The following is a 27,510-nucleotide window of genomic DNA, read 5'->3' as shown; positions in this document are numbered from 1 at the left end:
AAGAGTCTGGTTGTGAGCCAGGAGCACGTAATGTTGCTTGTGAAGTTTCAAGGTAATGGGCAACGATCATCTATGACGGAGACTGGATCTCATACACCCTGTAAAACCTTTCAGTTGAGAGAAGATGGAAACTGCTTAAGTGCTGCCTTGAGTTGAAATAATCAAGGTACTGATTATTTAGGTCAGGGAAGTGGAGCGTTTCTGGTGTATGGAGGTGCTTACACAGCACGTTTTTGTTGCTGCTTTGCATTTGATTATAATTCCACGTTCTTACAGGTGCTTTCAGAAGCACAAAGCTGATTCTTATTCTTATCTAGAGATGACTTGTAAGTTTTAAGCCCTGCAACTAGTAACACATTCTGGGTTTGGCAGAAGAAGCCAAGAAATGAGAGAGAAAAATAGGCAGTAAATATTGGTCAGAGCTTTTGTCTTTGAAGGAGAGACACGTGCTGTGCCTGTCTTACCATCTGCTCTCTTGCCAGACTTCTAGCCAGATGTCTCGAGGCCCTGGAGCTCCACGGGGAGTGTTGCATGCATTTAGCCAGTCACCCAAGTTGCAGAATGCATCGTCTGCAGCAGCACTTGGGAGTAGGCCAGGTAAGCATGCTGAGAGACCTGTCAGCAAGGGCAGCGCTGCCGCCTGGAAGAAGACTCCCATCAATACAGGTAGATTTTTTTCTAAAGTTTCTTTTCTTTCTACTTACTAGCTGCACTCTGTCCAACAATCATAGTTCTTTGGGTAAGGATGCTTTCTCTTTGACACTTCCTGCATGAAGGCCTGGTGATTTCACGGCTCTGTTCTCCGTGTGGTTGTTGGCACTTGCTTTTGGTATGGTTTGTGCTCCTCGAAAGAGGCAGTCGAGTGCTACCTAATAGAAAGTGCTGCTTTACAGGGTTGTAAATAGGCTAAATAAATGTAATATCAGACTGTTTATCATTGACTCCATATGCACAGTCAGAACCACGCTGCAGGAGTTGAATTCAGTCGTTTAATTCTGACTGTGTTTATTACTCTTTGCTGAAAGCCACATACAATAAATGAATATTTTTGCTTTAGGTAAGGTTACAGTACATATTCCCAGCATTCCTAAGGTTTGGAAACAACTAAAGTTGTTGCTTTGAACAAATTGAAATGTTAAAGTCTAATTTAATCTTTTCTGTATGTTAAGAAGCTGACTTGAGAAGAGCCACTTGTTTTCTTACGTGATCATCAGGATCTCTAGGAAGGAAGCTCCGTAGCAACTAGCTCTTTTGTGATCTACTTTCTTGCCCGATATTGAATGGATTTTTTTTTCTCTTGACATCTTAATTTATCACGCAAGCATAATTTCATTGCAGAGAGCCCTAGTCTGCTCAAGTCTTCATTTCTGGTACAAAATCTTGCTCCTGTTTGCTTAGATGATTTGGGAAATTTTCATTTTCTGAAGGTGTCTGACCTTCCGTGGCCAATAGTGACTCATGCTTACTTAGCTTATCTGTTTTCATGTGGGTGAAATGTGAGTAGTGCTTTTTTGTCACTGCTTCGTCTCCTGCTTTTGCCATACTGTGACACTCGTTCTTCTTTTTTGTATCTCCTCAGGTGGGGCTTTACCTTTTGTTAATCCTAGTTTAGCTGTGCACAAGTCGTCTTCAGCAGTAGACCGCCAGCGTGAATATCTCCTGGATATGATTCCCCCACGGTCCATCCCACAGTCCGCCACGTGGAAGTAATGCAGAGGAATACCCAAGAGGAAGACTTTCCTGTTTCTGCCATCCTTTTTATACCACATGACAGTGGAATCTGCTTTAATCCCAGCTGGATATGCCCCAGGCTTTGTAGGATGCAAGAAGACCACTCCTCATCCCATCGAGTGCTGCTGTCCCTGCTAAGAGAAAATGACACCACGTGGGTGGGAAAGACTTGAGCTCATTTGGTTATCAGATTCTTGTGATTGACTGATGATGAAGGCTGTCAGGGAAGGGGAAGAATTCTTTTTTTTTTTTTTTGGCTTTATGTATTTAGTTTGGATTTTTTTGTCACCAGCACAAAAGGAGGACTAAATGACTCTCTGCCTTTGGTTTCTTTTATTAATAACTACCCATTCACCACGAACGCGGTGTTCGTTCGCCGTCAAGCATGGATGTCAGCTCAAGGAGAGAGGAATTTCAACCCGATCTTGCAGACGCATTTAGTGAGCCGAGTTCATGTTTGCTTTTCTTCCCTGCCCCTCCTCCAGCCAGGAAGGCAGTCTACAGATTATAATGTTTTAATGATGAGCTAATGATAAATAAGTGCAAACTCAAATTCCAGTTGAGTATGTTTTTTCTAAGGGACTGGCTACCACCAAAACTTGTCTGGTAGGTGGGAACCAGTGCAGGAGTCTCTCACTTTTGTTGGATTCTGTTTTGAATAGACTTTGAACTGTTGGTAGCCTAAAATCTAATTTACTGAATAGACAAACACCTTTGTTCAGTCTTTCTAATTCAGCGAAGAGCAGTTGGGCCTTTCATATGTTCCCAGAGACTTAAAAGCGAAACTGTTTTTTGATTATTTTCATTTTGGAGAGGTTTATCGTTTTGAGCAATTTTACTCAAAAAAAAAAAAAAAACAACAACTAGGAATTCCGGAAGCTGCACGCAATCAGAAGGGGCGAGCGGAGGGCGCGGAGGAGCGGGAGGCCGCGGTCAGGCAGCGGGCTCCATCCTCCGGTGGCCGTCGCTCCTGGTCGTGCTTGGTGGCCGGGCACGCGTGGGGCAGGACCGCCCGATCCCTCCCGAGTTCCGTTCTTCCAGGCGTACCAAGCATGCTCTTCTGTCCGTCACCGCAGTATTTCATTTTTGATAGAGCTTTAGGTAACCCTGCTTTAAGGACAGGTTTCTACGTGGTTTTAATACGTGTCGGGGATTCCACAGGTTTCAGCCCAAATCCATCAGGTCCAGTTGTTTCTCTTCTCGTCATCCTCTCTCCTTCTTCCCTGTGCTTCTCCCAAATTAAAGTTGAATTTAAGCGGCAGAAATACATGCCTTACTACTTATGTTGCATATCAGTACTAGAAGTAGTGCTGATGAGAATTATTTGCAAAATTATATATATATCTATATATCTATATATAAAAGAAAAGGGGGGAGGGGGTACTACTCAGTCTCTATGCTGAATCTATTTTCTTAGCAGTTGCCGTTAGATCGAACTAAACCGATAACTGTGTAGGGTTGTCCCTCTTCGGATCTAACTATTGCATAGTGAAAACGAAAACTCATTCATTTTAGCCCCTGTTCTGTTGTGTGAATATCAATATTAGATACTTTGGAAACTGTTCGGTAGTCTAGAAGGCCTAGTTTTGCAAAATGGTATTTGTTGCTGTATAAAGCCCTAGAATTTCAATTTGACTTCTTTTTTTTTGGTTTGTTTTACAAATGTATATTAAGAGCTAATCGGGGATGAGAGGAATTGTTTTGGGTTTTTAATTTTTCTTTTCATTCCAAGATATTTTGGACTGGGAGATGTGGAGAGAGAAATTGAGTGCATTTTATTTTTGCACTTTGAAATATTAACGAAATTGTTTCAGTTCCTTACACGTGTGGAGTTTCCTTGTTTTTTTTTTTTCTCTCTTCTGACAAATGGCTGCGTTATCTCATCACTGCTACAGATGTCCAGTACTGTTCAATGACCTGGGAAGAGTGCATTTGTTTCAAAAGAAAAATCAAAACTTCTCAAAGTAAAATTCAAATGCCTTTTGGGGAAGGCTGGGAAATTTCTTAGTTTTGGGTTTTTTTTCCGGTGTTGGGGTGTAGCTTCAGCTGACGCTGATGCTGGAAAAGGGGGAATGGAAAGAGGGGCGGAAGTATTAAAAGAGCCTGTTTTAAAAGGTATGTCAAAACCTGTTTGGATACTGCCAGTTCAGCGCAGCAGCGTGTAAATCGGAATTTCAGTACAGTGGCTGAAAGAGGGGAGGCTGGAAATTGGTCTTAAAATGATGAGAGAGACTTGGGGTAAGGTACAGAACTGAAAACAAAAACGAGCCTGCACATACGGTCTTACAAACGTTGCTCCCTCAGCAGTGCTAGACCGCAATTAGCTTCCACATAACAGACTACAAAGCCCCCCAGGTCCTATTTTATGCATCGGGGCAGAATTGTTTCAAAGGCTTTCAAAGCGAGCAGAAAACATTACCCGGATATTAGGCCGTTGGGATCCAGACCAGTTTTGACATCGTTTTTAATCTGTGGTTCTTGGAGTGTTGCAGGTAACGTAGAGTAAATATTTATTGCATATGTGTTTCTGCAAAGTTCTAGATAAGTACACCGGGAAGACTTGAGTGGTATTCATGTGTTAAATGCCAGAAGAGTTGCTTCTTCCTTTATAGTCAGAATTGCGTATTCAGTTGAGTAGTGTTTAACCGGGCTAGTTAAGGTATCATGCTAGGTTTAGGTAGTTGTTAAAACACTTGCTGCAGTCTTTCCAGATCTTCTCCTCTTCCCCATCTGTATGTTACCCTTCCTGAGGGGAAAAAATAAAAATAAAAAAGGAAAGGAAAGGAAAAAAAAAAAGGAAAGCTCAATTAGATTGAATATTCAAAATAATGGTGTTATGGCCTGAAGGTTGAATTGTTTGGGAATGGTGGAGGAGGGGAGTTGAGACACTTTAAAGAACAAACCCTTGGTTTCTTTGTACTGCTGTCACGTCTGGGATTCCCGCCACCCTAAGGGCTACTCGTTCCTCTGCAGAGCTGCCCGCGCAGCGTGCGGGCTCTCGAAGAAAAGCCGCGTCACCAGCCCGCTCCTGGAAAACACCGTTTTACTTAAAGCTCCCTCAGAACAAGAGACCGACCGTGCTGCTCGACGGCCTGCGTGTACGGCGGCGGCGTTCGGGCGGAACAGGCGGCAGCGCGCCCCGGCTCCTGCTTCCCCGACCCTCCACTGCTTCGCTGCAAAACTGCTGCATGAGCTGGTTTGACATTGCTCAGATGCTGCTTGCTTCCCCCCTCTCCTGGGGAGAGGGTTAGAGCAGCGTTGGTTCTTGCAAGCCATATAACCTTTCTTTGAGACGTTGCAACTACAAGATTTTATAATACAGTAATAATGAGAAATGACTATTGTACTTAGATTTTAGCAACTTGTGAAATAAACCCCTGATTTTCATTTGAACCAGTGTTGCGATGTGGGAGCTGTGTGGTTTTTTAATTTTTTTTTTTTATATATATAACCTAATTTATTATCTGTTGGATTTCTGAGCGCTGGCTAGGTGGCAGAGCTCCGCTCAGAAACACGACGAGTGGCCTGGTTGATTTATTTTTGTAGTGCAGCCGACTCGGACAGCTTTTCCAGTTCGTGTAAAGGGTGACTCTGCTGATTTTTGTACTTGGGATTCCTGTAAATGGCATTCCAGCTGTGATACCGAGGAAGATTTTGGTTAATCTTAAATTCCGGATAGGTGGTCGTGTTTTTTTTTTTCTATAGGTGTTTTTTTATCATCATTTTAGGAACCATTCATCTGAATTGTCAGACCTAATTATCACATTTTTTGCTTACTAAGAAGAAAAAAAAAATTACCAAAGTACAGTTAAGAATTGAAAATGGGGGACTTAGGCTGTAGAAGTGAGCAGAACAGAGAAGGCTTAGGCAGGTCTTACCAGAAACCCTATTTGGCTCATTTGTCACTTTCTCCTTTTGGAAGGAGGGGGCACAGAAGGCATTTTTTTTAATAATAAAATATATAAATATATAAATATATATATATAATGCAAAAAGACCTCAAGGAACCGCAGTAGTGTTTGTCTGCTTAAGGCAGAGTTACGCTGTATATTGCATTTAGGGAAATAACTTGCATTGTGCTTTTTTTAAAAAAAGAAAAATAAGAAAAGAAAAGAATTTATAATCATCTAACAAAGGAGTGTAACAGAGTAACGTTACGCCAGCGCAGGGTATGTTTTTGTCACTCGTATTTATTGTGACTCTAAATCTTTGATAATAAAATGAAAACTTAAAAAAAAAAAAAAATCCCACTAAAACCTGATAGTCAGTCTCAATGGAGGAAGAATCTGAACTCGATAACTGTACGTTGTATTGTGAGGGATTTTTAGTATTTGAATGACAATAAACAAATGGACAAACGCTCGTGTCCGCCTCTTCTTTCGGGTGGGTTGCCGGAGCGCGGGCGCGCGCCTCGCTCCCTGCAGGTCGCCTCCAGGGGATGGTGCTGGGCAGGGAGGCAGGCGGCCGTGGGTCGTCATCGTGGCTCCTTTGGTCATCGTGCGATCACTTGCCCCAAAACGGATGAGGAGGACAATAGGAAAGGAAGGAAGGGGACGAGGAGGTGAAGCCGATGCTTCGAAACAAATCTGCGAGTGGATCCGTGCCTTCTGCGCGATCGCCTGGCCCCGCTGTTCCCCCGCCTCGTACGTGACCCATGGCAGAGCCTGACCCCAAATGAGCGAGCAGAAGATGCAGGAAATTCTCCTCCGGTGGTGTCTGTGCCCTGCTGGAGAAGCGGACGGGAGCTGGAGAGCAGCGACGGTGGTTTGGTGCTTCCCGACTCCAAGACCTGCACGCGTCGCACGTTGCTCCTGCGCTGCCTGAGCAGATGAACAAGCTTGCCTAAACACTCCGCCATAACTCAGCCAACCTGGGGAAGACACCAGCGGATCCCTGCCCTCCTGGCGGCGAGCAGAGATTTACATGGTGAATTTAACAGGATCATTGCCATCTGTCCCATCAGCACGTGCCGTGGTGTAAGGAGGAAGGTGCCGTCTGGCTGCGCCCTCGCCAGCCTTCCTGATGGAGATGCCTCAAACCACCGCGGGACGAAAAGCGGCTTGGTTTGGGTGAAAGCAGGAACAGCTTTTGGCGCCGTAGAAGCTGGTTTTGGAAGGGCGAGAGGCGATGTGATGGGAGCAGCGCCCAGGTCCCGCGGGATGCGGGCAGACCCCACGCGCCCATCGCAGGGAAGCCGGGCTGCACCGGGACAGCCCCAGGACACCTCTGCATCGCTACCAGCTGAGCCCTGGAGACGTTTGCTGCTCATTTGGGGTGGGAGGTGGTGGTTTGGGTCCTTTACAGGCTCCTTCTGGCCTTCCAGAACTGGAAAACCTCCAGTTCTCCAAAAATGCTGGTCCAGGAGCCAGTTGAATTCAAGCTATTTCGTGTTCCTCTGAGCTGTTTAATTGCTGTGCTGCTGGAGGCTCGTACCAAGTCTTTTTATGCAAAAGTGCTGAAGTGCAGGCTATTGGTGCCGGGCTATTTTGGTACCAGAAGCACGGAGCTGCTGGGGATTAAAGCAGAAGAAGATGGCACCAGCTGAGCCTGGCACGCTCGAGGGGGCGGCAGGAGCACGGTGCCATCAGCGAGAGCGCTGCAGCGAGGTCCTGTGCCCCGGCTTGTCGTCTCGTGTGCATTTTGCCTCTGCTAATTTAGGCATTGCTGGCATCCAAGGTCCACTCCAATCCACCCTGAAAAACTCCAAATTCAGGCTCCTCGTTAGGAAATGCTGCCCCCCAGCCCACCCCACCACCCTCCACCACTGCTTTTAGGGGCAGCATCCTGCCCATACCGCAGTGCCTGGCGTAAAATCCCCCAGGGAGGGTCGGTGCTGGCCTCCCGTCGGGCACAAAGAGCTGACACTGCTCGCTCCCATCCTACAACGGCTTGGCCCGGTCCCAAAAGCCCTGGCGCGATGCGGTGGCTGCGTAAGAGCGGGGCAGGATTGCATCAGCTCCCGCCACGCTCCCCGGGCCGGGGACGGCCACCGGTGCGCGGCTTCCTCCTGCTCTGGGGTGCGGTGGCTGCTCCGTGTCTTCCTGCGCTGCCCTCGGCCACAGGAAGGATGGTAAAAGCTGGAGCCAGAGCAGGTGAAGATGGGAAAACCCGGCGCTTCAAATACAGTCCTTGCTTTTAAATACAAGCATTAAGCGAGGGAGCCCCTCTTGTCCATCACTGCAGCCACAATTAGTTTAGGGTGTACCAGCAAGAGAATGACAAACGCCCTCTAAAATACTAGTAAAATCTTAAAAGCCTGATTTTCCTGTTATTTACCCCTCTCCAGCACCTGGACCTGATGCAGAACAGCAGCATCAGTGCCTTTGGGGCCATCCGATATGGGGAAGGGGTGGGTGGCCGGCCCCTGGTGTGCCTTTTCCTTTTCCTCCTCCTTGCTCCCGGGCTCCTTTGGGATTCTGAGCTGCTCCCTCCAGGCAAATCGGGTGGGAATGCTGAGCAATTGCTCGGCAAAGGCCTTAATAGGTGCTTGCATTAATAATTATTTGAACGAGGAATTCCACTCCTAAGGATAAGGGCTGTTTGCGTAAAAAGGGAATTTGTCGGCCAAGACGAGCCGTGCAATAATTACTTCGGAAAAACAAAATTTGTTGGCTTTTTGCAGTAATAAAGCCGTGCGGTGCATCCACCGCAGGGTGCTCTGCCTGGTGGCTGTCATCTGGCAGAAAAAATCCCAGCTCCTTGAGGTCTGGCGCTCGATTTGGAGCGAGCTGCGAACCTCCTGCTTGCCTAATTTCAGGTCTGCGACAGAAACACGCGGGCTGCTGCGAGCTGTGTTTGATCCGTGCTTCAGCGCAGCTGGATGGAGCAAAGGCAGCGAGGAGCAGCGGCCCCGGCCGTGCTTTTGGGGCACCCAACCCCAAACACGGCTCCCAGCACGGCTCCCAGCCTGGGTGCCACAGGAGCGAGACCCCTGGGTGCTGTCGCCTCTCGCTCTCCTCGTTCTGCCGCCCCGAAGGCTGCCCCCATCTATCAGCCCGGCTGCTCCCGGAGCATCCTCAACGGGATGGTTGTGGGACCGCAGGGGGGTGGGCGCTGGGGGGCCGGGAATGCTGCTCAAAATGCACTGGGGTTTCCTGTGCATTGGGACGGGATGGGATGGGATGGGATGGGATGGGGATGGGATGGGATGGGATGGGATGGGGGCTTGGAAAGCTGGAGCCTGGTGCAGCTCCCTTGCAGCTGGGCTCGGAGACGCGGCTCATTGCAGCAGAAAGACATGCATGGGGTGCTCGGATGGGGAGGTAAAGCCCGTACAGGATGCACGCTCTTTTATCCCCTGAGCATCGGGAGCTCCCCTCTGCTTTCGGGCTGCAGGCAGGCGTGCTGGCGGTGCTGGAGGCCAGAACAGGCGGCTCCTGGGGCCGTCACGGTGCCATCGGTCCGGGGGTGGCATGGAGTCACCTCTGCAGGGACATTGCCCAGGCGCTCTTGTCTCGAGTCTTCAACAGCAACTGCAAGGAAACGGCCGAGCACCGGGGAAGCTGAGCGTGTCGGTCGCTGCTGCTCAAAGCCTGGTAGCCACAGGGGCTGCAGATCCCCCGGGATGACCCGGGACAAGGAGCACAAGGCTGTCCTGTACCCGGGGCGCACCCACGCACCCTCGCCCCTGCTGCACGGCCGCCACCTCTTGCACGCTCGCCTCGAGCTCGCCTTGCACGCCCTGGTGACCGCGGCCAAGCCTTCGCCTCCCCCACTTTTCCCAGCACTCCCAGTCCCTGCCCGCGGGCATCGCTTGGCTCCGGCGCCGCGCACCCCTGCCAAGCGCCGCCGGGGAGGGCGGCTCTGCCCACGCCGCCCGGCTCTGTCCCAGCCGCGGGCAGGGGGTGCGGGGGCTCCGGGGGCTCTGCTCGACGCTGCCTCGACCCCGGGACGCTGCGGCCTCCCCAGCAGCTCGGAGGCCTCTGCCCGGCGGCCTCGGCCAGGCCAGCTGCAAAGTTATTAAGTCCTCGCGGCCGCCGAGGGATTAGAGGCGCGATTAGAGCTTAAGACAAGGCTGACCTCGATCTGGAACGCGGGGTGGCTGCAGAGCCGGGGGGGGGGACAAAGCTCTGATAGGAGCGGGGCAAAGCCCAGCGCCCTGGGACACCGTGCACCAGCCCCGGCCGCCGCGGTGGCACGGAGGCGTTGGCACAGCCAAGGTCACAGATGCTCACCGGGGGCCTCCGGGCCACGAGGGCAGGATCTGGCCCCCCTGAAGCTGTCGGGGCCCAGGCTGGGGGTGCTGGGGGGGGGTCGGAGCACAGCTGGGGCTGCCCACTGGGGATGCAGGCTGCACGCAGAGCTTTTTGGTGCACTCCGCCACTGCGCGCTTGCTGGCAGGCGCACACGTTTTAGCGCACGCCTGTCAGTGGGTGCACACTTGCTGGTGCACACTTGCTGGTGCACACTTGCTGGTGGTGCACACTTGCTGCTGGTGCACACACTTGCCCATTGCTGGTGTATTTTTACCAGTGGCTGAATGCTTTTTGGTGCAGCTTGCCAGCGGGGGCACGCTTTCAGGGAGATGCACGCACCCTGGCTCACTCTTGCCGGTGGGTGAACGCTTTTCGGTGCACGCCTGCTTGTGGGTGCGCAATGCCGGTGCACAATGCCGGTGCAAGCTTCCTCGTGGGTGCACGCTTTCGGTGCATGATTTTTGGCGCACAATTTCGGTGCAAGCTTCCTCGTGGGTGCACGCTTTGTGGTGCACGATTTGTGGTGCCCCCGGCGGCCGCGCACCTTGCAGCTGGGCGCCAGGCTGGGGGCGCGCAGGGCGCTGGGGGCGGGCGCAGGATCCATCCCTGCCCTGTGGGCCCCACGCGTTCCCTGCAGCGCCATCGCCCCTTTAAGGGCTCCACGCGCGCGCGGGTGGGGCGGGGCGGGGCGGGGCGAGGCTCCGCCCTCCCGGTGCCGCCGCCGCCGGTGGCTTCCGGGCAGCGCGGCGGAAGTGACGCGGGGCGCGGCGGCCGGGATGGCGGCGCCGAAGGTGAAGCAGGACATGGCGCCGCCCGGCGGCTACGGGCCCGTGGACTACAAGCGGCACCTCCCGCGCCGCGGCCTCTCAGGTGAGCGCGGGCGGGACCGGGGGACCGGTGCTCCCCGGTGCCCCCCCCGGTGCCCGCTGACCGCCGCCCCGCAGGTTACAGCCTCTTCGCGATCGGCGTCGGCAGCCTCCTGCTGGGCTACTACACCATCGTCAAGTGGAACCGGGAGCGCAGGTGGCGTGCGGTGACCCCCGGTGCCCCCCCGGTTCCCTCCCGGTGACCCTCGGTGCCCCCCCGGTTTCCTCCCGGTACCTCCCAGTCCCCCCTCGGTCCCCGCCCGGGGTTTCCCCGCTCCATCCCTGCGCTCCCGTTCTCCATACCTTGGGGCTCCCACCCCCGGTTCCCCCATTCCTGCCCGGTTCTCTTGGTCCCCCTCCCCGGTTCCTCCCCGGTTCTGCCCCCCCCCCCCCCGGTTCTCCCCTCGTTCCCGGTTCCCCCTCCCCGGTTCTACCCCCCACTTGGTTCCCCCCCCTCCCGGTTCTCTTCCCGGTTTCCCCCCGGTCCTCTCCCGGTGTTTCCCCGCTCCCTCCCCGTGCTCCCTTCCTCCTTGCCTGGGCCTCCCCCCCCCCGGTTCCCCCGTTCCCCCCCGGTTCCCCCCCCGCCCCCGACCACCCCCGGTGCCCCCCCGGTTCCCCGAGCCCACCCCGATCCCGTGCCCCCCCCCCCCCGCAGGCGGCTGCTGATCGAGGACATGGAGGCGCGGATCGCGCTGATGCCGCTGCTGCAGGCCGAGGCCGACCGCAGGTAGGGCAGCACCGGGGGGGTCCCGGGGGGGGTGACTCCGGTGTGGCCCCCCCCCGGGCACGGCCGTCGCCTCTCTTGCAGGACCCTCCGTATGCTGCGGCAGAACCTGGACGAGGAGGCCAAAATCATGAAGGACGTTCCCGGCTGGAAGGTTCGGCACCGGGGGGGACGGGGATGGGGGGGGATGGGGACTGGGGGGGGGGGGGCAGCACTGGGGCTGTGCCCCGGGGCGGGGGGGTCCTGGGGTCCCCTTGGGATGGGCACAGCGGTGACATAAATTTGGGGGGGGGGACACCGATTTTCCCCAAGGTGGCTGCTTGTGGGGCTCGGCTGTGGGCTCTGCCCCCATGCTCCGTCCCCCCCGGTGTCCCCCCATGTCCCCACGCCACCCCCGTGTCCCCTCGCCCCCCCCCACCCCCCCCGGTGTCCCCCCCGCGCCCCCCTCCCGCGCTCTCTCCCCTCCCAGGTCGGCGAATCCGTGTTCCACACCGACCGCTGGGTGCCGCCGACGCTGGACGAGCTGTACTACCTGCGCTCCCCCGCCGAGATGGAGACCGAGAAGTTTGGGCTGCAGTGCTACGTCTGAGCCCCCCCCCGCCCCCCCCCGCCACCTTGGGGGGGGTCCCCTGTGCCCCCCGGGGGTCCCCTGGTGCCCCCCGAGGGCCCTCCGTGCCCCCCGGGGGTCCCCCTGCTCGAACACCCCGCATTAAACCCGTGTGGATAGGCGGCTGTTTCTGTGTCACCATCGATTTTTTACGCCCCCCCCATGGGAAATCTCACCCCGTTTATGGGGCGCTCGCTCCTCCTGCGGCCCCGCAGCACCCAGAGGGGCCGGGCCGGGGCGGTGTCGAGGCGCTGGTGCCCGTCTCCCATCCTGGGGGGTGCTGAGCGGTGCTGGGAGCGGGGCAGGGGCTGCAGCCCCCCGCAGCGTGCTTTGGGGGGGGGGGGGGTACCAGCAGCGGGGGCTCGGCGCCCCCCCGTCCCCAAGTCCCGCACGTGGGGGACTCGTCCTCGGTGTCATGGTTGGGAGCGGGGTGGCCCTGAGGGTCCTGAGCTCGCCCTGAGGGTCCTGAGCTTGTCGCCCTTCGTGCCCGCCGGTGCAGCAGCCGCAGGGAGAATGGGGTTAAACCCCCCGCTTTTGGGTTTTTTGCTGCTTCCCGTCACTTGAAGGGGGAAAGGGGGAAAGGGGGGGCGCGTTGCGGGGGATTTGGGGTGCCCCCGTCACCGCCACTGCCTGCAGAGCTCGGGGGGGGGGGGGTACCCTGCTGCCCCCCCCCCTAAAAAGCACCGCCCGCGGGGGCTTGGGGGCTGCTCCCGGCGGGGGGGGGGGGGGGGGGAGCCCGGGTGGGGCGGGGGCAACCGGAGCCGCCTCCCCCGGGCGGCACCGCGCAGCTCCGGGGGGGGCCGCGCCGCTGCCACCGCTCCCGCAGGGCTCCGCCGGTGCCCCCGGTCCCGGTGCCCCTGATCCCGGTGCCCCCGGTCCCGGTATGAGCTCCGCGCCCGGCCCCTCCCGGGAGCCCCCCCGGTATCTCAGGTGAGTCCCAGCCGGTCCCGCGGTGCCCCCCCCCCCCCCCCCCTCCGCCACCGGCCGGTCCCGGGGAGGTTTTTTTGGGGGTGGGGGAGTTACGGGAGTGCTGCCGGGCCGGTGCCCAGCACCGTGCCGCCGGACCCTGCCCGCTGGTGCTGAGCCCCCAACCCCACCGGGACGCGCTGCGGGGGGGGGCCGCAGCCCTCGGTGTGCCCCCACCGGGCGGGGGGCAGCCCCCGGAGCTACCGGGACCCCCCCCCAACCCCCCCGGGGCTGGTCCCAGGGGATGCGAGCGTGGCCCCGGGTGGGCTCCGGTGCTCTGCCTCCCCCCCCCAGCTCCGGGATGCTGCAGGTGGCGGTGGGGCGGTCGGGACCCCCGCCCCCCCCCCCGGCTGCTCCGAGACCCCCCCCCGGGAATCCTCCGGTCCCCTCCGGTGCTCCCGAACCCCCCCGGGGTGGGGACGCGACACCTCGGGGCCCCCCCGCGTGTCCCCCCCGGGGGCACCCGGGGGTGATGCCGGCCCGGCCCCGACCCCCCCCACACCCCTCCGAGCCCCCCCCCCCCCCCCAAACGGGGAGCGGCGGGGGCCGGTACCCGAACCCCGCGGTTGCCAAAGCAACAGCATCCCCATCCCGGGTCGCCATGGCTGCGGCACGGAGGGCTCCGGCAGCCGCAGCCCCGAAACGGGGGGACCCCGGGGGGGGGGGGGGGGCGAGGGGGTGGCTGAACGGGCCCCCCCCCCCCCCCCCCGACGGGACGGAGGCTGGGGTTACGGGGTGGGGATGCGGATTCGGGGCCCCGCAGGGTTCCAGGGGGAGCGCGCAGGGAGGTGACGGCAGGGGGGATGCTCGCGTCCGTCCTCTCCCTCCTGCTCCCCCCCCCCCCCGCCAAGGCTTTGCCCCCCCCCAGTTCCTGGAGGCTGGGTTAAACTGGGCCGGACTGGGTTTCGCTGGGGGTCCGAGCAGGGGCTCGGAGCCGCGTTTGCACCCCCAGGACATCCCTGGGGGGGGTCCCACGGGTCCCATAGGGGAGGCAAAGCGCAGAGCTGGGGGGGTGCTCTTAGGGGGGGGGGGGGGCGCGGCTCCCAGCTGGGCGCTGCTCCAGGGACACGGCAGCCCAGTGATGTCCCCCCCCCCCCGCCCCGGGGACGATGCAAGGACACCGGGAGCGAGGCTGGGCCGGGGCCCAGGTTTCCCTGCCAGCAGCAATTAGGGGCAATGTTCCCCCCCCCGCATCCCCAGCGGGGATTTTGGTCGGAATCGCGCCTTTTGTTCGGGGAGCGACAACACAGCTGCCGTGGGGCCGGCCCCCAGCTGCTGCTGCCAACGCTGGGGGGGGACCCCGGGGCTGGATCTGTCCCGTGTCCCCCCCCCAGTTTGCCCACAGGACCCTGCTGTGGAGCTGGGGCCGGGCTGGGACTCACTAGAGGGCACCAAAGGATTGGGAACTGGGATGGGATGGGCTGGGATGGGATGGGATGGGATGGGATGGGATGGGATGGGATGGGATGGGATGGGATGGGGTTGGACTGCATGGCCAGCACCTGGGGACCTGTGGGATCTGCCAGGGTATTCAGGGGCTGCGTGGGGGGGTCAGTGGGGTCAGCCAGCACATCAGGGGTCAATGGGATCTCTCGGGATGGCCAGGCAATGGGGTCTGCGGGGTCTGCTAGAATGGCCGTGGCATGTCACATCTATGGGGTCTCGCAGAGGGTCCAGGGGATGGCATGGTACAGGATCTGCTGGGACAGGGGGTCTGTGGGGTCAGCCTGGGCTGCGTGAGGCCCCCCTGCAGCCAGGTGCCCCCCAGGACCTCGTCCCTGTCCCCCTCCAGCTCCCGGGGCCGGTAGCACCACACCAGTGTCCCCTCCCACGACCGGGACCGAGTGAGGCGTGCACCCCAAAATCGGGGCCCCGGGTCCCATTGCAGACCTGCTTACACCTGACACCTCTGGAGCCCCGTGGTCCTGCGGCACCCGTGGGTGCTGGCACCAGCACCGTGCCAGGGCTCCCCTGGGACCAGAGTTTTTCATCCCAGCGCCTCGGGGAGCTGATGCTGGCTCCTCCCGGGGGGGGGTCAGATTTCCCCGTCCTTCCCATAACAATCGCGGCGGCGGCGTCCTGGAAGCGGCACATGTTGTTCCCATCCGCGGCGCAGGTGAGCCAACAGATGTGAGCAATTATTGTCCGATCCCGAGGCTCCCCGGCCCTGCCAGCTCCCGGGCTCGGCAGCGGGTGAACAACCGCGGCATTGTTCAGCTTTATGTAACAGCACGAGCCCGGCGAGCCCAGGGACGCTGCCAGGGCCGTGCCTCGCACGAAAGGCGGCCGCGACCCCGTGCCGCGCCGCTGCCAGCGCTGCCTGCCCCGGAGCTGGGTGCGCTGAGAGCCCAGGACTCTCTTTCCACGCTCACCTGGTCCCCAATTCCCCTCCAAGCCACGTGTGTCCCCTGTCCTGACCCGCTGGTGGGTGTCCCCAGGGGACGCCCCTGCCCCTGGGGATGGAGCGGGGTCCCCAGGGGCTCGGTGAGCGTCCCAGGGACGTCCCCGTCCTCACCGCTGCCCAATTCCCCGCAGCAAGGCGGAGGCGGAGGCCATCGAGAAGGAGCTGCTGGAGGATTACCGCTTCGGGCGGCAGCAGCTGATCGAGATCTGGGGACACGCCTGTGCCATGGCTGTGACCAAGGTGAGGGAGCCGCCAGGGCTGGGGACACCCCGCCAGGGACAGGGGCTTCGCTGCCAGCTGCTCTGCTGGCCCTGTCCCGTCCCGTCCCATCTCATCCCATCCCACCCCAGGGAAGGTGCCTCCGAGGGAGGTGCTGAGCCCTTCCCATGGTGCTGGCACTGCTGGGCACCGCCTGCCCTCGCTGCGTGCAGGCAGGAGGGTGCTGGGGGGCAGCCGGGGGCCTCCCAATGCCCTGGCACCACTCATGCTGGGATTCTGGATGCTCGAGCTGGGTGTGAGGAGGAGGAGGAGGAGGCAGCGATGCTCTGGGCAGCGGAGGTGCAGCACCAAGGGCAGCTTCGTGCCTCGCCAGGGCGGCGAGCTCCGCTGCCTGGCTCAGCTTTTCCATTCGAGGCGTCGGGGCCGCTCTGTGCCCTCCCCTTGTTTAAGGGCACAGACTTCGCCAGAGGAGCAGAAATATTTGGGTGTCGGAGCCTCGGCGCAGCCCGTGGTCAGCGGGGCTGGCTCGGCCCCACACCTCTCCCCTGGGACACCCACAGGTCGCAGCATCCCCAGCTCCACCGCGAGCATCCTCCTTGCGGGGCTGAGCATCCTCCTCCTCACGGGTACCACGAGGGGGGAGCATCCCCCGACGCCAGCTTGGGCATCCCCAGGGACCCCCAGCATCGTCTCCTCCCCGGGCTCCCCCCCAGCGCATCCCCAGGAGCCCCAAGGCAGCTGGAAGCGCGGTCGGGGCCACAGCCAAAGGCAGGGCCAGGGCTGGGCAAGCGGGGCTTTGTCCAGCGCAGCAGCGGCTGCGAACTGGCCGTGCCTCTCGGGGCTCCGGTGTTTGGATTGAACCGGGAGCCAGGCTCGGCGAGCAGGAAAAAATCTGTCAATGGATAAACACAGCCTCCCTGGGCAGGCTGCTGGTATGTGGAGCGCCGCCGCCTCCCAGCAGGCTGGCGGGGAGCCCCGTCCCGCTGCGGGCACCATCCCTGTCCCACCATGGGCACCATCCCTGTCCCACCATGGGCTCCATCCCCGTCCCACTGCGGGCACCGTCCCCGTCCCACCATGGGCACCATCCCCATCCCGTTGTGGGAATCATCGCTATCCGACCACGGCACCATCCCCATCCCACCACCTGCACCATCCCATTAAGGGAATCATCTCTCCAACCACGGCACCTTCCCCGTCCCACCGTGGCACCACCCCCGTTCCACCACGGTCACCGTCCCCGTCCCACCACTTGTCTTTTTCCACCCAAGCCCTGCTCCCCCTTCCCCTGTTCCCCGCCACCTCCCCGGCACCGGGTGCCATCCCAGGGCCACCCCCGGGGACTGGGTGCCACGGTGCCACCCCCGGCTCCTCTCGCCCAGGCCTTCCCGCTGCCGTCCCTCCCGCGGAAGCAGCCCACGGTGCTGGTGGTGTGCGGCCCGGCGCAGAACGGTGCCATCGGGCTGGTGTGCGCGCGGCACCTGCGGATCTTTGTAGGTATCTTCCTCCCCTCCTCATCCTCCTCCTCCTCCTCCCCGAGCGGCCGCGGGCCCCAACGCTGCCTCTCCGCCGCGCAGGACTACGAGCCCACCATCTTCTACCCCAAGCGCTCCCCGGACCCCCTGTACCGGGACTTCACCACGCAGTGCGAGAAGATGGACATCCCCTTCCTCTCCTACCTCCCCACCGAGGTGAGCCCCCAGCAGGAGCTGCCCCCGCTCACTGCCTTACGTGCTTCACGTTATTAGCATTACTTTTATTGTTGTTATTTCCACCCACCCCCCCCCCGGCTCTGCTGGGAGCCCGGGGATGCCATGAAATCCAGCGGGCGGCCGCCGCGCCCCGCCGCCGGCCCTGCCTCCCCGAGCCCCCGGCTCTGTTGTTGTTGGACGCGCCGGCCTCCCTCGGAGGAATGTGACCTGAAATCGCTGGCCTGGCCGGGCTGCGCGCTGCGTTTCCAGCCCGTTGCATCCCCCTCCCTTTAGCTGGGGGGGAGATTTTTTTTTTTTTTTGTTTTGCTCCAGTCGCTGCGCACATCCAGTGATGGGGGGGAAAGGGATGCCCCCGTTGGCACGGTTCCTATGCTCCAGGGGTGGGTGGGGGGCTTGGGGGACCCCCCCCCAGCTGCCCGCTGTCTGTCCCCCCCCCCAGGTGCAGCTGATCAACGACGCCTACAACGCCGTGGTGGACGCGGTGCTGGGCGCCGAGGCGGAGCTGGGCGAGGGGAGGGGGCCGTGCGCCGGCATCCTCGCCACCCTGAAGCACGTCCGCATCCCCATCGTCAGCCTGGACGTGCCCTCAGGTCCGGCCTCGCGCTCGGGACGGGGTCCCCCCAGCCCGGGTTTGTCACCCTGCCCACCCCCGGTGTCACCCCCAGCGCGGGGACAGCCCCGGGGACCCCCCGCTGCCCCCGGCTTGGCAGCGTCCCCGCGGCTTGCCAGGAGCAAGGGCTGGCGGCGGCTCTCTGAGGATGCATTCAGGGCATCTCCAATAAATAACAAACTCCCCGAACTGAGACATGATGTAATTTGAAAACACCCGGGTGTCTGGTGGCCAGGCCTGGAATTGCCATCACACCCCCTCCACCCCCCCCTTCTCCACCGCAGCCGCTGCCGGAGGAGCAAACAGAAGCCCTCGACACGGCAGCCGGTGAATCCTCACCAAGAAAAACCCCGCACCGTGCCAGGGCTGCTCGCAGGGATGGTGCAGAGGCAGGATGAGGCCGGAGCCATGCAGGGCAGCGATGGTGCTGGGTGCTGGGGGGGGGGCTCCACATCCCCCAGCCCCACATCTCTGCCACCCCGCGGCATCCTCCGCCAGCGCGCGGGCTCGCTGCCCCCTCGGCCACCCCCTGACCCCCTCCCCGCATCTCTCTTGCCGTGACAGGGTGGGACGTGGAGGCCGGCAGCAGCAGCGGGATCAGCCCCGACGTCCTGGTGTCGCTGACGGCGCCCAAGCAGTGCGCCCGCCGCTTCCTGGGCCGCCAGCACTTCGTGGCCGGCCGCTTCGTGCCCTATGACATGCAGAAGAAGTTCGAGCTCAACCCGCCCGAGTACCCCGGCACAGAGTGCGTGGTGGCCCTGTGAGCCCCGGCAATAAAGCGCTGGCAGCTCCTCGCCGTGCTCAGTGTCTGCCTGGGGACGTGGGACGAGTGTCATTGGGCTCCCACGGGGGGGGCCGTGGGGTCCCTGGCGCAGCCGCGTTGTCCCCATGGTGTGGCACCGTGATGGGGAAGGACCCGGTCCCTGTCCCAGACACCCCATTGTGCCAGGCTGAGCAACCCCAGGGTTTAATTAATGGGGAGGGCAGTGACGAGCCAGCACTGGGACTGTCCCCGTGTGTCCCAACAGCTGGGGGAGAGGGTGTCCTCGTCCCCAAAGTGGCACCGGGGACCTGGATCCCCAACAGTGCAGCTCCCAGTGCCGGGAGCCCCGTGCCCTACAGCAGCCTGGGTTTTGGGGAGCACATCCTCAGGGATGGGGGCCAGCACGGCTGCGGGGCCAAATCACGGCTGGCCACATTTTGGGGCAGCGCTGGGCTCCCCGCTCAGCACCTCGCTGGGTGCTTCCCTCCTGTGGGCAAGAGCCCGACGGGGCCACGGGTGCGGCGAGCTCCGCGCGGTCTCGGCTCGCTGGCGGGGCGCACACACGTGGCCCAGGTCACGGCGCGGGCGCCCACCGGCCGTGCCCAGGAGCGGCGGTGCCAGGGGAGCGTTGGCACCCCGGCGCCGACCGCATGAGCTCAGAGGAAGGGCTTTCTCGGCTTTTTCCCTTCCCTCCCAGCCGCATTCCCAAGTGCATCCAATTTTAGCAGCTTTGCAAAACAAGCCCTCGAGTTTACCGGGCTGGAGCGGCGAGTGGCAGCGCGCGGCCGGCTCGCGGGGAGGGCTCCTTCCCGCTTCCCTCTTGACACCGGGCCAGCCCCTGCGGAGCTGCCGGCCCCGAGTGCCAGGATCCGATTTCTGCTGTCTGCTGGCGCGAGGGGGAAAGCCCTCCTATATAGACCTGCGGGGCGGCCGCGCTCGCAGTCGCGAGCGGAGCAGCTGCGGCGTGGGCAGCCATGGGGGAGCTGCCGCTGGCTCTCCTGGCTCTCGCCGCCCTTCGCTGCGCCGGGGCGCCAGGTAAGATTTCGGCATTTTTAACGACATCTCAGGGACCCCTCCAGGAAAACTGCTCATCCCCATCGCCCTGCGGCACGGGGCTGGGGGCTGCCGGCAGCGCTGTGGGGCAGGACGGCGGCGCTGGGGATTGCCAGGTGTTTGCTGGGGCCAGATGTTTGTGACAGCAGCTGGGGAATGTCGCTCCTGCATCTGCTTGGAGGATGCTCGGGACCTCTCTGCCCCCGCTCCGGAGCTTTGCCTTCCCCCGGGGCTGTGACACCGGCGGGATGGGGACGTGCCCCGTGCTGTGTCCCCACCAGCACTGCCTGATCCAGTGCTGGTGGCCAAACCTGTGTGGGAAATCCCATCTGGAATTGCCCCCCCAGCTCCTCCATGGGGTCCCCCAACCCTGCGTGAGTTCTGCAGGGTGCCAAGGACAGCATCTGCGCGAGGAAGCCGGGAACATCCCCGGTCCTGGGGGAAAATCCGTCCACCTTGCAGGGCGCCACAGGGTTCCCGCTGCCTGGCTGCTCCCTTCCACCCAGCTCTGCCGTGTCCCCCGGGGACAGGGACAGGGGTGGCATTGCTGCCGGCAGGGGGACGCTGTATGTTTGTAGGGTGCCCATGGGTACCCACTGCGTGCTTATGGGGTGCTCCATGCTGCATGGCAGCGTCTGGGGGGCTCGGACGCATCCTGCCCTGCGTGACAGACACCCGTGGGACCCATCAGCTCACCGCAAACCTCCCTGGGCTGCTCTGGGGCCATCGGCTCTTCCATCAGCTCCTTGCCCCACGGGCATCGCAGCACAGCCCTGGGCACCCCGCTTTCTCTCCTGGGATCATCCTTCTGTCCGTCCCACCGCCGTGTGCTCATTGCACGGCTGAAACCCTGCTCACCACACCCGGGATCGGGGCAGGGCTGCCCCCAGAAAACCCCGGTGTCCTGGGGTGAACTCCCTGGGGGAGCTGGGGTGGGGGGGACCATGGGCAGCGAGCCCCCCCCCCCCCCCCCCCGCCCTTGCTGGCTGCTTCCGTGCAGCATCTGCGATGCCCAGCTCAGCCTGCCCCGGGGGCTTTGCAGCCCAATTTCCTGCCGTGTCCCAGTTTGGTTGCTGGGGGCTGATCGTGCCGCAGCTCCTCACCCCCTGCGTCTCCCCCCGGGGCAGCGGGGAGCTGGCAGGCAGCATTTGCAGGCAGGCAGCCTGTGCTCCACCGCCACCAAACCATGCCCCGAGCCCAGCACCTGCCCCGTGCCCAGCCAGGGGTGTCACTCGCAGCGTGACATCGGTGTCCAGGGCTTGGGGAGGGTCCTGGGGATGGGGGCGAGCCGGTGCCGGGGGCTTTCACCCTGTGCCTCCCCCAGAGTCTCTGGAGAACGACTCGGAGCCGGGCAAGAGCGGCGCACCGGGGAAGCCCTGGAAAGCAGCCCCCAGCCTGGCGGACCTCGACCTGGACACGGCAGGTACGGCCACCCGGCCCTGGGGGGCTGTCCCCGAGCCCCCGCGGGACGCCACACCGCTGGGGACCCACAGGACACGGTGGTGCTGGGGACACACAGCTGGAGCCGCACTGGGACACCTCTCCCTTGTAGTCCAAAGGGGCTACACGGCGCAGTGTCCCCCAGTGCCAGCCTGCTAGATGACATCTTCCCCTGGGGACAGCGGGGACAGCAGGCTCCCACGGCAGTGTCCCCTGGGGCTCTCGCAGCAGGGATATGGTGGTCTCCCCGTGCACCCCACGCTTCCCATGCCAGCACCCAGTGCTCTCAAGTCCGTGTGCTTTGGTCCCCTTGTCCTCTGCACTCGCAGCCCACCAGCTGTCCCCACAGAGCTGTCCCCAGGGTGCCCCTTCCCCAGCCCCGGTGGCACCTGGGGGCACACCGGTGCTTTTAGGGGCAGAGGCTGCGCCCCAGCCACGTGCTCACGGGTGGCTCTGTCCCAGGTGGAGGGGCCGAGTGGACGTCCTGGTTCAACATCGACCACCCCGGGGGGGACGGGGACTACGAGAGCCTGGAGGCCATTCGCTTCTACTACCGCGGGCGCGTGTGCGAGCGGCCCGTGGCCATCCAGGCCCGCACCACCGAGTGGGAGCTGCCCGAGGACGTGGGTGAAGTCGTGCACTTCAGCCCCAAGAAGGGCTTTCGGTGCGTCAACAAGGAGCAGCCGCAGGGCAAGACCTGCTCCAACTACCACATCCGCTTCCTCTGCCCGCTGGGTGAGTGCCCGTCCCCAAAACCCACTGGCACCTCTGGGGGGGGGGGGGGTCCGTGCCCGCTGTCCCCAGCTAGAGATGGCGAGGGACACCACCCTGGGGGAAATAACGATGGAGCTGGGCACGGGTTTGTCCCACGGTGGTGGGTTCCCAAGAGCCTCCCCCTTCACCTACCGCCTCTGCCCTCCCAGAGCACATCTACTGGTCGCACTGGTCCTCCTGGAGCCCCTGCTCGCGGAGCGCCTGCGGCAGCAGCGGCACCCAGACCCGCCAGCGCCGCTGCGTCAACGCGCAGGTGGTGGCCGCGCTGAAGGAGCTCAAGTGCAAGGGCAAGGCGGTGGAGCGGCGGGCGTGCAGCGCTGGCCCCTGCCCAGGTAGGGACCTCCCCCCCCGCGCCCTCTGGCTCCCACCTGCAGCCTCCCCACCCTGTTCCTAAAGAGACGGAGAGGAGACGGCGGCGGAGCCAAGCGCCGGCCCTTCCCCGGCCGCAGGAATGTCGGCGCTGGGCTGCGGTCTCCCGTGCTGGCTTTGCTGGCGAAGGTTTTTGCGCTTCGCTGTGCTCGCCGGCCGGCTCCGGCTCAGCTCCGAGCCCCCGCGCGGGGGCACGGGCTGTCCCGTGGGGCCGCAGCCGTGCAGCGGCTGCCCCCGCACCGACGCGGCAGCTCCCCGGGCAATGTGCCCCCGCCTGCACATCGTCAGCTTAATTGCAATAACAGAAGCTGCGCTTGTAAAAATAGCTTGGCAGGGGCGTGCAGGGCCGAGCCGGGGGCTGGATGGGGCATGAGCGGCTGGATGGAGACTTGTGGGGTGGGGACCCCATTGTGCCTGTGTCCCCCATCCTGTGTGCTACAGCTCTGCAGCGTTATCCCCTGCGTCGTGCGCCCTCCTGGGTGGGGGAGCGCGGTGCCCGATGCCCACCCGGCATCTCCCTGCAGAGCCGACGTGGACGGAGTGGGGCGCGTGGGGGCCCTGCTCCCGCAGCTGCGGCAGCGCCGGGACACGTGTCCGCCGCCGGAGCTGCAAGAACGCCAAGAAGCTGCTGTGCGCCGGGCGCCCCGCCGAGGTGCAGAAGTGCCCCCCCTCGCCCTGCCCAGGTACCTGTCCTTCTGGGGACACGGGGGCGCTGACCCCACTGGTGGCGGTGGCCCCGGGGTCTCAGCGCCGTGCCGTCCCGCAGCCTGCCCTGAGCACACCCTGCAGGGCACCGTCGTCTCCGCCACCGGCGCAGCGCTGCCCGGTGCCCGCATCTACCTGGAGGGCCGCCCGCCGGTGCTGGTGGCCCGCAGTGACACGCGTGGCAGCTTCCACGTGGCTGGGGTGTGTGAGGGCACCGCCGCCAACGTCAGCGCCCACCGTGACGGCTTCGTCCCGGGACTGGCACCCATCACCTCCAACGGCTCCGGCGTGTCGGTGGCACACGTGACGCTGCAGAAGCTGGGTGAGCACCGTGGCACCGGAGGCTGCACCGTGCGCCCCTCGGGGTCCTGTACCCCAGTGGGTGCCTAATGGGGGGGTGTAAGGAGCGGGGAGGGGGTCATCACAGCTGGCTGCACCCTCTGGTCCCTTCTCCTGCAGAGAAGCCCTACATGGTGCTGCACCCCAAGCCGAAGGTGCGGGTGGCCGGGCAGGAGGTGACCTTCTGCTGCAAAGCCTCGGGCACCCCTGTGCCCAAGAAGTACTACTGGTGAGTGGGTGTGGGCGGGGGGACAGGGGGCCACCCACCGTGTCCCTGCTCACCATGTCCCTGTCCCTGCAGGTACCACAACGGGACGCTGCTGGACAGGAAGGCGCACAAGTACGGCAGCCGCCTGGAGCTGCGGGCGCTGGTGCCGGCGCAGGCTGGCACCTACCACTGCAAGGCCAGCACCGAGGCGGGCGCCATCAGGTCGGCACCGGCGCAGCTCACCGTGCTGGGTGAGTGGGGACGGGGTCTTTGTGGGGAGGGTGGCGGTGCTGGGGCATTGCACCATCCCTGGGAGAGTGGGACAGGCATTTTTAGTGGCATCTCCAAGGCATGGGGTCCCTAAACCTGTCTGTCTCCCCCAGCCCAGGGCCAGCAGAGCTGCAACCCAAAGCCAGAGCCCAGCCTCATCGAGCTGCCCGCCGAGTGCCGGCAGGACACCAAGGGCTCCCGGTACTACGACGTGGGGCACTGCCCGCCGGCACCGTGCGCCGGCAGCCCGGCTGATGGGAAGCAATGCGGGGCGGGCGCGCGGCGCTGCTGCGGCGTGCGGCGCATGGAGGTGCGGGAGATCCAGTGCGGCGGCTCTGTCCTGCCCATCAAGGTGGTGGCCAAGTGCGGCTGCGGGCCCTGCGCCCAGCCCCGCGTTCTGGTGCAGGGACGGGTGACGGCGGCCGACACCGGCGAGCCCCTGCGCTTCGGGCAGATCTTCCTGGGGAGGAAGAAGATCGGCTTCACCGGCTACCAGGGCTCCTTCACCATCGAGGTGCCGCCGGACACGCAGCGCCTGGTGGCCCGCTTCGTGGACCGGCAGCAGCGCTTCGTGGACGCCATCAAGGTCCTGCCCTTCAACAGCCGGGGCGGTGCGGTCTACCAGGAGGTCAAGATGATGCGGAAGAAGGAGCCGGTGGAGCTGGACGCCGGCCGGACCAACGCCATCCCTCTGGGCGAGGTGAGGGGCCAGGAGCCCGTTGGGGAGCTCGTCATCCCTGCCGGCGCCTTCCTCCGTCCCTCCGGGGAGGTTTTCAGCGGCACCGTCAAAGCCAGCGTCACCTTCCTGGACCCCAGGGACGTCGCCACGGCAGGCGCCGCCTCCAGCGACCTGAGCTTCGCCAACGCCGAGGGGGAGATCGTCCCCCTGCGGACCTACGGCATGTTCGCCGTGGACTTTCGGGAAGGGGATTCGGGCGAGGCGCTGCAGACGGGGCCGGTGGAGGTGCGGATGGACGCGGGGCAGATCCGGATGCCGGAGCACCTGAAGAAGATGAAGCTGTGGTCCTTGAACCCCGAGACCGGCTTGTGGGAGGAGGAGGGCGTCTTCCGCCCGGCCAAGGAGAGGCGCGGGAAGAGGGAGGAGAGGACCTTCCTCGTGGGGAACATGGAGATCCGCGAGCGGCGCCTCTTCAACCTGGACGTGCCGGAGGACCGCCGCTGCTTCGTCAAGGTCAGGGCTTACAGCAACGAGAAGTTCAACCCCTATGAGCAGCTGGAGGGGGTGGTCATCAGCCTCATCAACCTGGAGCCCCAGCCCGGCTTCCCCGCCAACCCGCGGGCCTGGGGCCGCTTCGACAGCGTGGTCACTGGCCCCAACGGCGCCTGCCTGCCCGCCTTCTGCGATGCCCGGCGCCCCGACGCCTACTCGGCGTATCTCACCGCCACGCTGGGCGGTGAGGAGCTGGAGGCCGTGGCCTCCAGCCCCAGGCTCAACCCCAGTGCCGTGGGGGTGTCCCAGCCCTACCTGAACAAGCTGGGCTACCGCCGGCTGGACCACGATGACCCCAGCTTCAAGAAGACGGCCTTCCAGATCAACGTGGCCAAGCCCGACCCCAACAACATCGATGAGACCAACGGCCCCGTCTACCCCTACCGCAGCCTCAAGGAGTGCGAGGAGGCGCCGGTGAGCGCCAACCACTTCCGATTCTACCGCGTGGAGGTGGACAAGTACGAGTACAACGTGGTGCCCTTCAAGGAGAGCGACCTGACCTCCTGGACCGGCGACTACCTGGCGTGGTGGCCCAACCCGCAGGAGTTCAGGGCGTGCTTCATCAAGGTGCGGATCGAGGGGCCGCAGGAGTACATGGTGAGGTCCCGCAACGTGGGGGGCAGCCACCCCCGCACCCGGGGGCAGCTCTACGGGCTGCGCGACACCCGCAGCGTGCGGGACGCCCTGCTGGAGAACAGCTCGGGAGCCTGCGTGGAGTTCAAGTGCAGCGGGATGCTCTACGACCAGAGCCTGGTGGACCGCACCTTGGTCTCCATCATCCCCCAGGGCAGCTGCCGCCGCACGGCCGTCAACGGCCTCCTGAGGGACTACCTGGCCCGGCACCCGCCGGTGGCCGACACCAACAACACGGCCGCCTTCACCATGCTGGCGCCGGTCGACCCGCTGGGGCACAACTACGGCATCTACACGGTGACGGACCAGAACCCGCGCCTGGCCAAGGAGATCGCCATCGGCCGCTGCTTCGACGGCACCTCGGACGGCTTCTCGAGGGAGATGAAGTCGGACGCGGGCGTTGCCGTCACCTTCACCTGCCAGGAGCGGCCGGCGGGGCGCGAGAGCTTCTTCCAGCGCCTGCTCACTTCGCCGGCCGAGGCGCTGGATGAGATCCGGCGCGAGATGGGGACCGGCGAGATGCGCCGGGCCCCCCCCGAGGTGCTGGACTTTGCCTCCGGCGTGCGAGCCCTGAGCCCCACGCCGACCCGCCGGACCCCCAGCAGCCGGCGGAGGATGGGCCGGACCCGGGCGCAGCAGTGAGCGCCGCGGCGTCCCCGCGCCCCCCCCGCCAGCCCTCCACTCTCCCCCTCGCTTTTACCCGCGCTCATTTATAACGACCGATGGGGGGGGGGGGAGGAGGATAGGGGGGATGCGGAGGTGCAAAGGGACAAAGGGACACGTCTGGTGGGGACTGTGCTGTGTCCCCCCACCCTGACCAAGGGACACTTTTTCCAAGGGGGAGGCACCCCCGTGTCTGAGCCCAGCTTCCCCCCTCCCCCCTCCCCGGGTGCTGTCCCCTGCCCTCACCCCCAGCCCCGTGCGGGGCAGCTCGTGGTGCTCACCCCCGGCCCTGGCCGCAGGATGCGGCCCCTCGGGGGTTATTTAAAAATAAAGTGAAAAAATGCGGGGGGGGGACGCAAATAGGGGAGAGGGCTCGTTGGGGAAGGGGTACCGCGTACCGGGGATTGGTGACTGGGTGGCACCTGGGGGTCCTCCTGCCACCACGGGGGCCGGGGGAAGTCTTGGTCCTGGCTAGATGCAGCAGCCCTTTGGGGCAGGATAACGAAATATGGGGTTTCTTTTTGGGGAAAAAAAAGCAAGGGTTTGGATAAAAAAAGCCCTTTTCTCCCTCCCACACCAGGTGGTAGAGGCTTGGGTGCGGGCAGCATGCTGGGGACCCCGGGCTCAGACCCCGCAGCTTCCACCCAAGCTCAGCACAGAGCCTGCCTGGGCCTGATCCTGCACTCGACAAACCCGGATCCTTTGCCCTCAGGGTGTGCATTTTGCCCCAAATTCCTTTTCCCCAGGCAAAACCAAAGCCCCTTCTTCCAACCCCCACCTTCCTTGCCGCCAGCCCCCGCGGGCAGAGCCGGGGCTGCTCAGCACACGGTGGAGGGGGGGGGGGGGGGGGAGGAGATGACGGCAGGATGCGGCCCCGGGCACGCCAACAATTTGTACATTATTTATTATGAAATATACGGTTGTGTTTACATCCACGTGGCTGCTGGGTTTCTCTGGGCTGCCCAGAACTTGGCGACAAGGTTGGGGGACGCGGGAACGTTCCCAACACCCCCCCAACCCTTGATGTA

General features: G+C 62.5%; 4 protein-coding genes across 18 annotated transcripts in view; all 4 read left to right on the top strand.

Moving 5' to 3' along the window:
• Positions 1-5,122, top strand: part of GATAD2A (GATA zinc finger domain containing 2A) — a 63,352-nt gene extending 58,230 nt beyond the window's left edge. For 11 of the 12 annotated variants that reach the window (XM_083811104.1, XM_083811105.1, XM_083811106.1 and 8 more), the window contains 2 exons: positions 483-666; positions 1,580-5,122. In XM_083811104.1, the coding sequence (XP_083667230.1) occupies positions 483-666; positions 1,580-1,710 (315 nt within the window). In that variant the 3' untranslated portion in view covers positions 1,711-5,122. The remainder of the gene's footprint in view (positions 1-482; positions 667-1,579) is intronic. The other variant, XM_083811115.1, reaches the window with a different exon arrangement.
• A 5,499-nt stretch (positions 5,123-10,621) lies between these two features.
• NDUFA13 (NADH:ubiquinone oxidoreductase subunit A13) lies at positions 10,622-12,248 on the top strand. Its single transcript, XM_083811155.1, has 5 exons — positions 10,622-10,796; positions 10,871-10,949; positions 11,448-11,519; positions 11,601-11,670; positions 11,986-12,248. The coding sequence occupies exons 1-5, from the start codon at positions 10,703-10,705 to the stop codon at positions 12,103-12,105; spliced, it is 435 nt and encodes a 144-aa protein (XP_083667281.1). The 5' UTR covers positions 10,622-10,702; the 3' UTR covers positions 12,106-12,248.
• A 626-nt stretch (positions 12,249-12,874) lies between these two features.
• On the top strand, positions 12,875-18,935 carry YJEFN3 (YjeF N-terminal domain containing 3). Of its 4 annotated transcripts, XM_083811150.1 has the most exons (7): positions 12,913-13,053; positions 14,882-15,205; positions 15,625-15,733; positions 17,095-17,205; positions 17,290-17,403; positions 17,864-18,014; positions 18,599-18,935. In XM_083811150.1, the coding sequence occupies exons 3-7, from the start codon at positions 15,719-15,721 to the stop codon at positions 18,796-18,798; spliced, it is 591 nt and encodes a 196-aa protein (XP_083667276.1). In that variant the 5' UTR covers positions 12,913-13,053; positions 14,882-15,205; positions 15,625-15,718; the 3' UTR covers positions 18,799-18,935. The 4 variants fall into 4 exon arrangements, with proteins under 4 accessions (XP_083667274.1, XP_083667273.1, XP_083667276.1 ...); XM_083811148.1 differs by lacking the exon at positions 14,882-15,205 and having other exon boundaries at positions 12,875-13,053; positions 17,320-17,403; XM_083811147.1 differs by lacking the exon at positions 14,882-15,205 and having other exon boundaries at positions 12,875-13,053.
• A 622-nt stretch (positions 18,936-19,557) lies between these two features.
• On the top strand, positions 19,558-27,417 carry CILP2 (cartilage intermediate layer protein 2). Its single transcript, XM_083811093.1, has 9 exons — positions 19,558-19,832; positions 21,175-21,273; positions 21,753-22,025; positions 22,214-22,396; positions 22,958-23,116; positions 23,200-23,460; positions 23,598-23,706; positions 23,779-23,936; positions 24,069-27,417. The coding sequence occupies exons 1-9, from the start codon at positions 19,772-19,774 to the stop codon at positions 26,459-26,461; spliced, it is 3,696 nt and encodes a 1,231-aa protein (XP_083667219.1). The 5' UTR covers positions 19,558-19,771; the 3' UTR covers positions 26,462-27,417.
• Positions 27,418-27,510: the final 93 nt, after the last annotated feature.

This window comes from Anser anser, assembly GCF_964211835.1.
Source record: "Anser anser genome assembly, chromosome: 25".
NCBI lineage: Eukaryota > Metazoa > Chordata > Aves > Anseriformes > Anatidae > Anser > Anser anser.
This window is presented reverse-complemented; position numbering and strand designations above follow the sequence as displayed.

Coding starts and splice junctions, on each gene's coding strand:
- NDUFA13 (XM_083811155.1), top strand. CDS start 10,703: ATGGCGGCGCCGAAGGTGAAGCAGGACATGGCGCCGCCCGGCGGCTAC. Junction 10,797..10,870: donor CCCGCGCCGCGGCCTCTCAG/GTGAGCGCGGGC, acceptor GCCGCCCCGCAG/GTTACAGCCTCTTCGCGATC. Junction 11,671..11,985: donor AGGACGTTCCCGGCTGGAAG/GTTCGGCACCGG, acceptor CTCCCCTCCCAG/GTCGGCGAATCCGTGTTCCA.
- YJEFN3 (XM_083811147.1), top strand. CDS start 13,007: ATGAGCTCCGCGCCCGGCCCCTCCCGGGAGCCCCCCCGGTATCTCAG. Junction 15,734..17,094: donor GTGCCATGGCTGTGACCAAG/GTGAGGGAGCCG, acceptor CCTCTCGCCCAG/GCCTTCCCGCTGCCGTCCCT. Junction 17,404..17,863: donor TCTCCTACCTCCCCACCGAG/GTGAGCCCCCAG, acceptor CCCCCCCCCCAG/GTGCAGCTGATCAACGACGC.
- CILP2 (XM_083811093.1), top strand. CDS start 19,772: ATGGGGGAGCTGCCGCTGGCTCTCCTGGCTCTCGCCGCCCTTCGCTGC. Junction 22,397..22,957: donor CAGCGCTGGCCCCTGCCCAG/GTAGGGACCTCC, acceptor ATCTCCCTGCAG/AGCCGACGTGGACGGAGTGG. Junction 23,937..24,068: donor GGCGCAGCTCACCGTGCTGG/GTGAGTGGGGAC, acceptor TGTCTCCCCCAG/CCCAGGGCCAGCAGAGCTGC.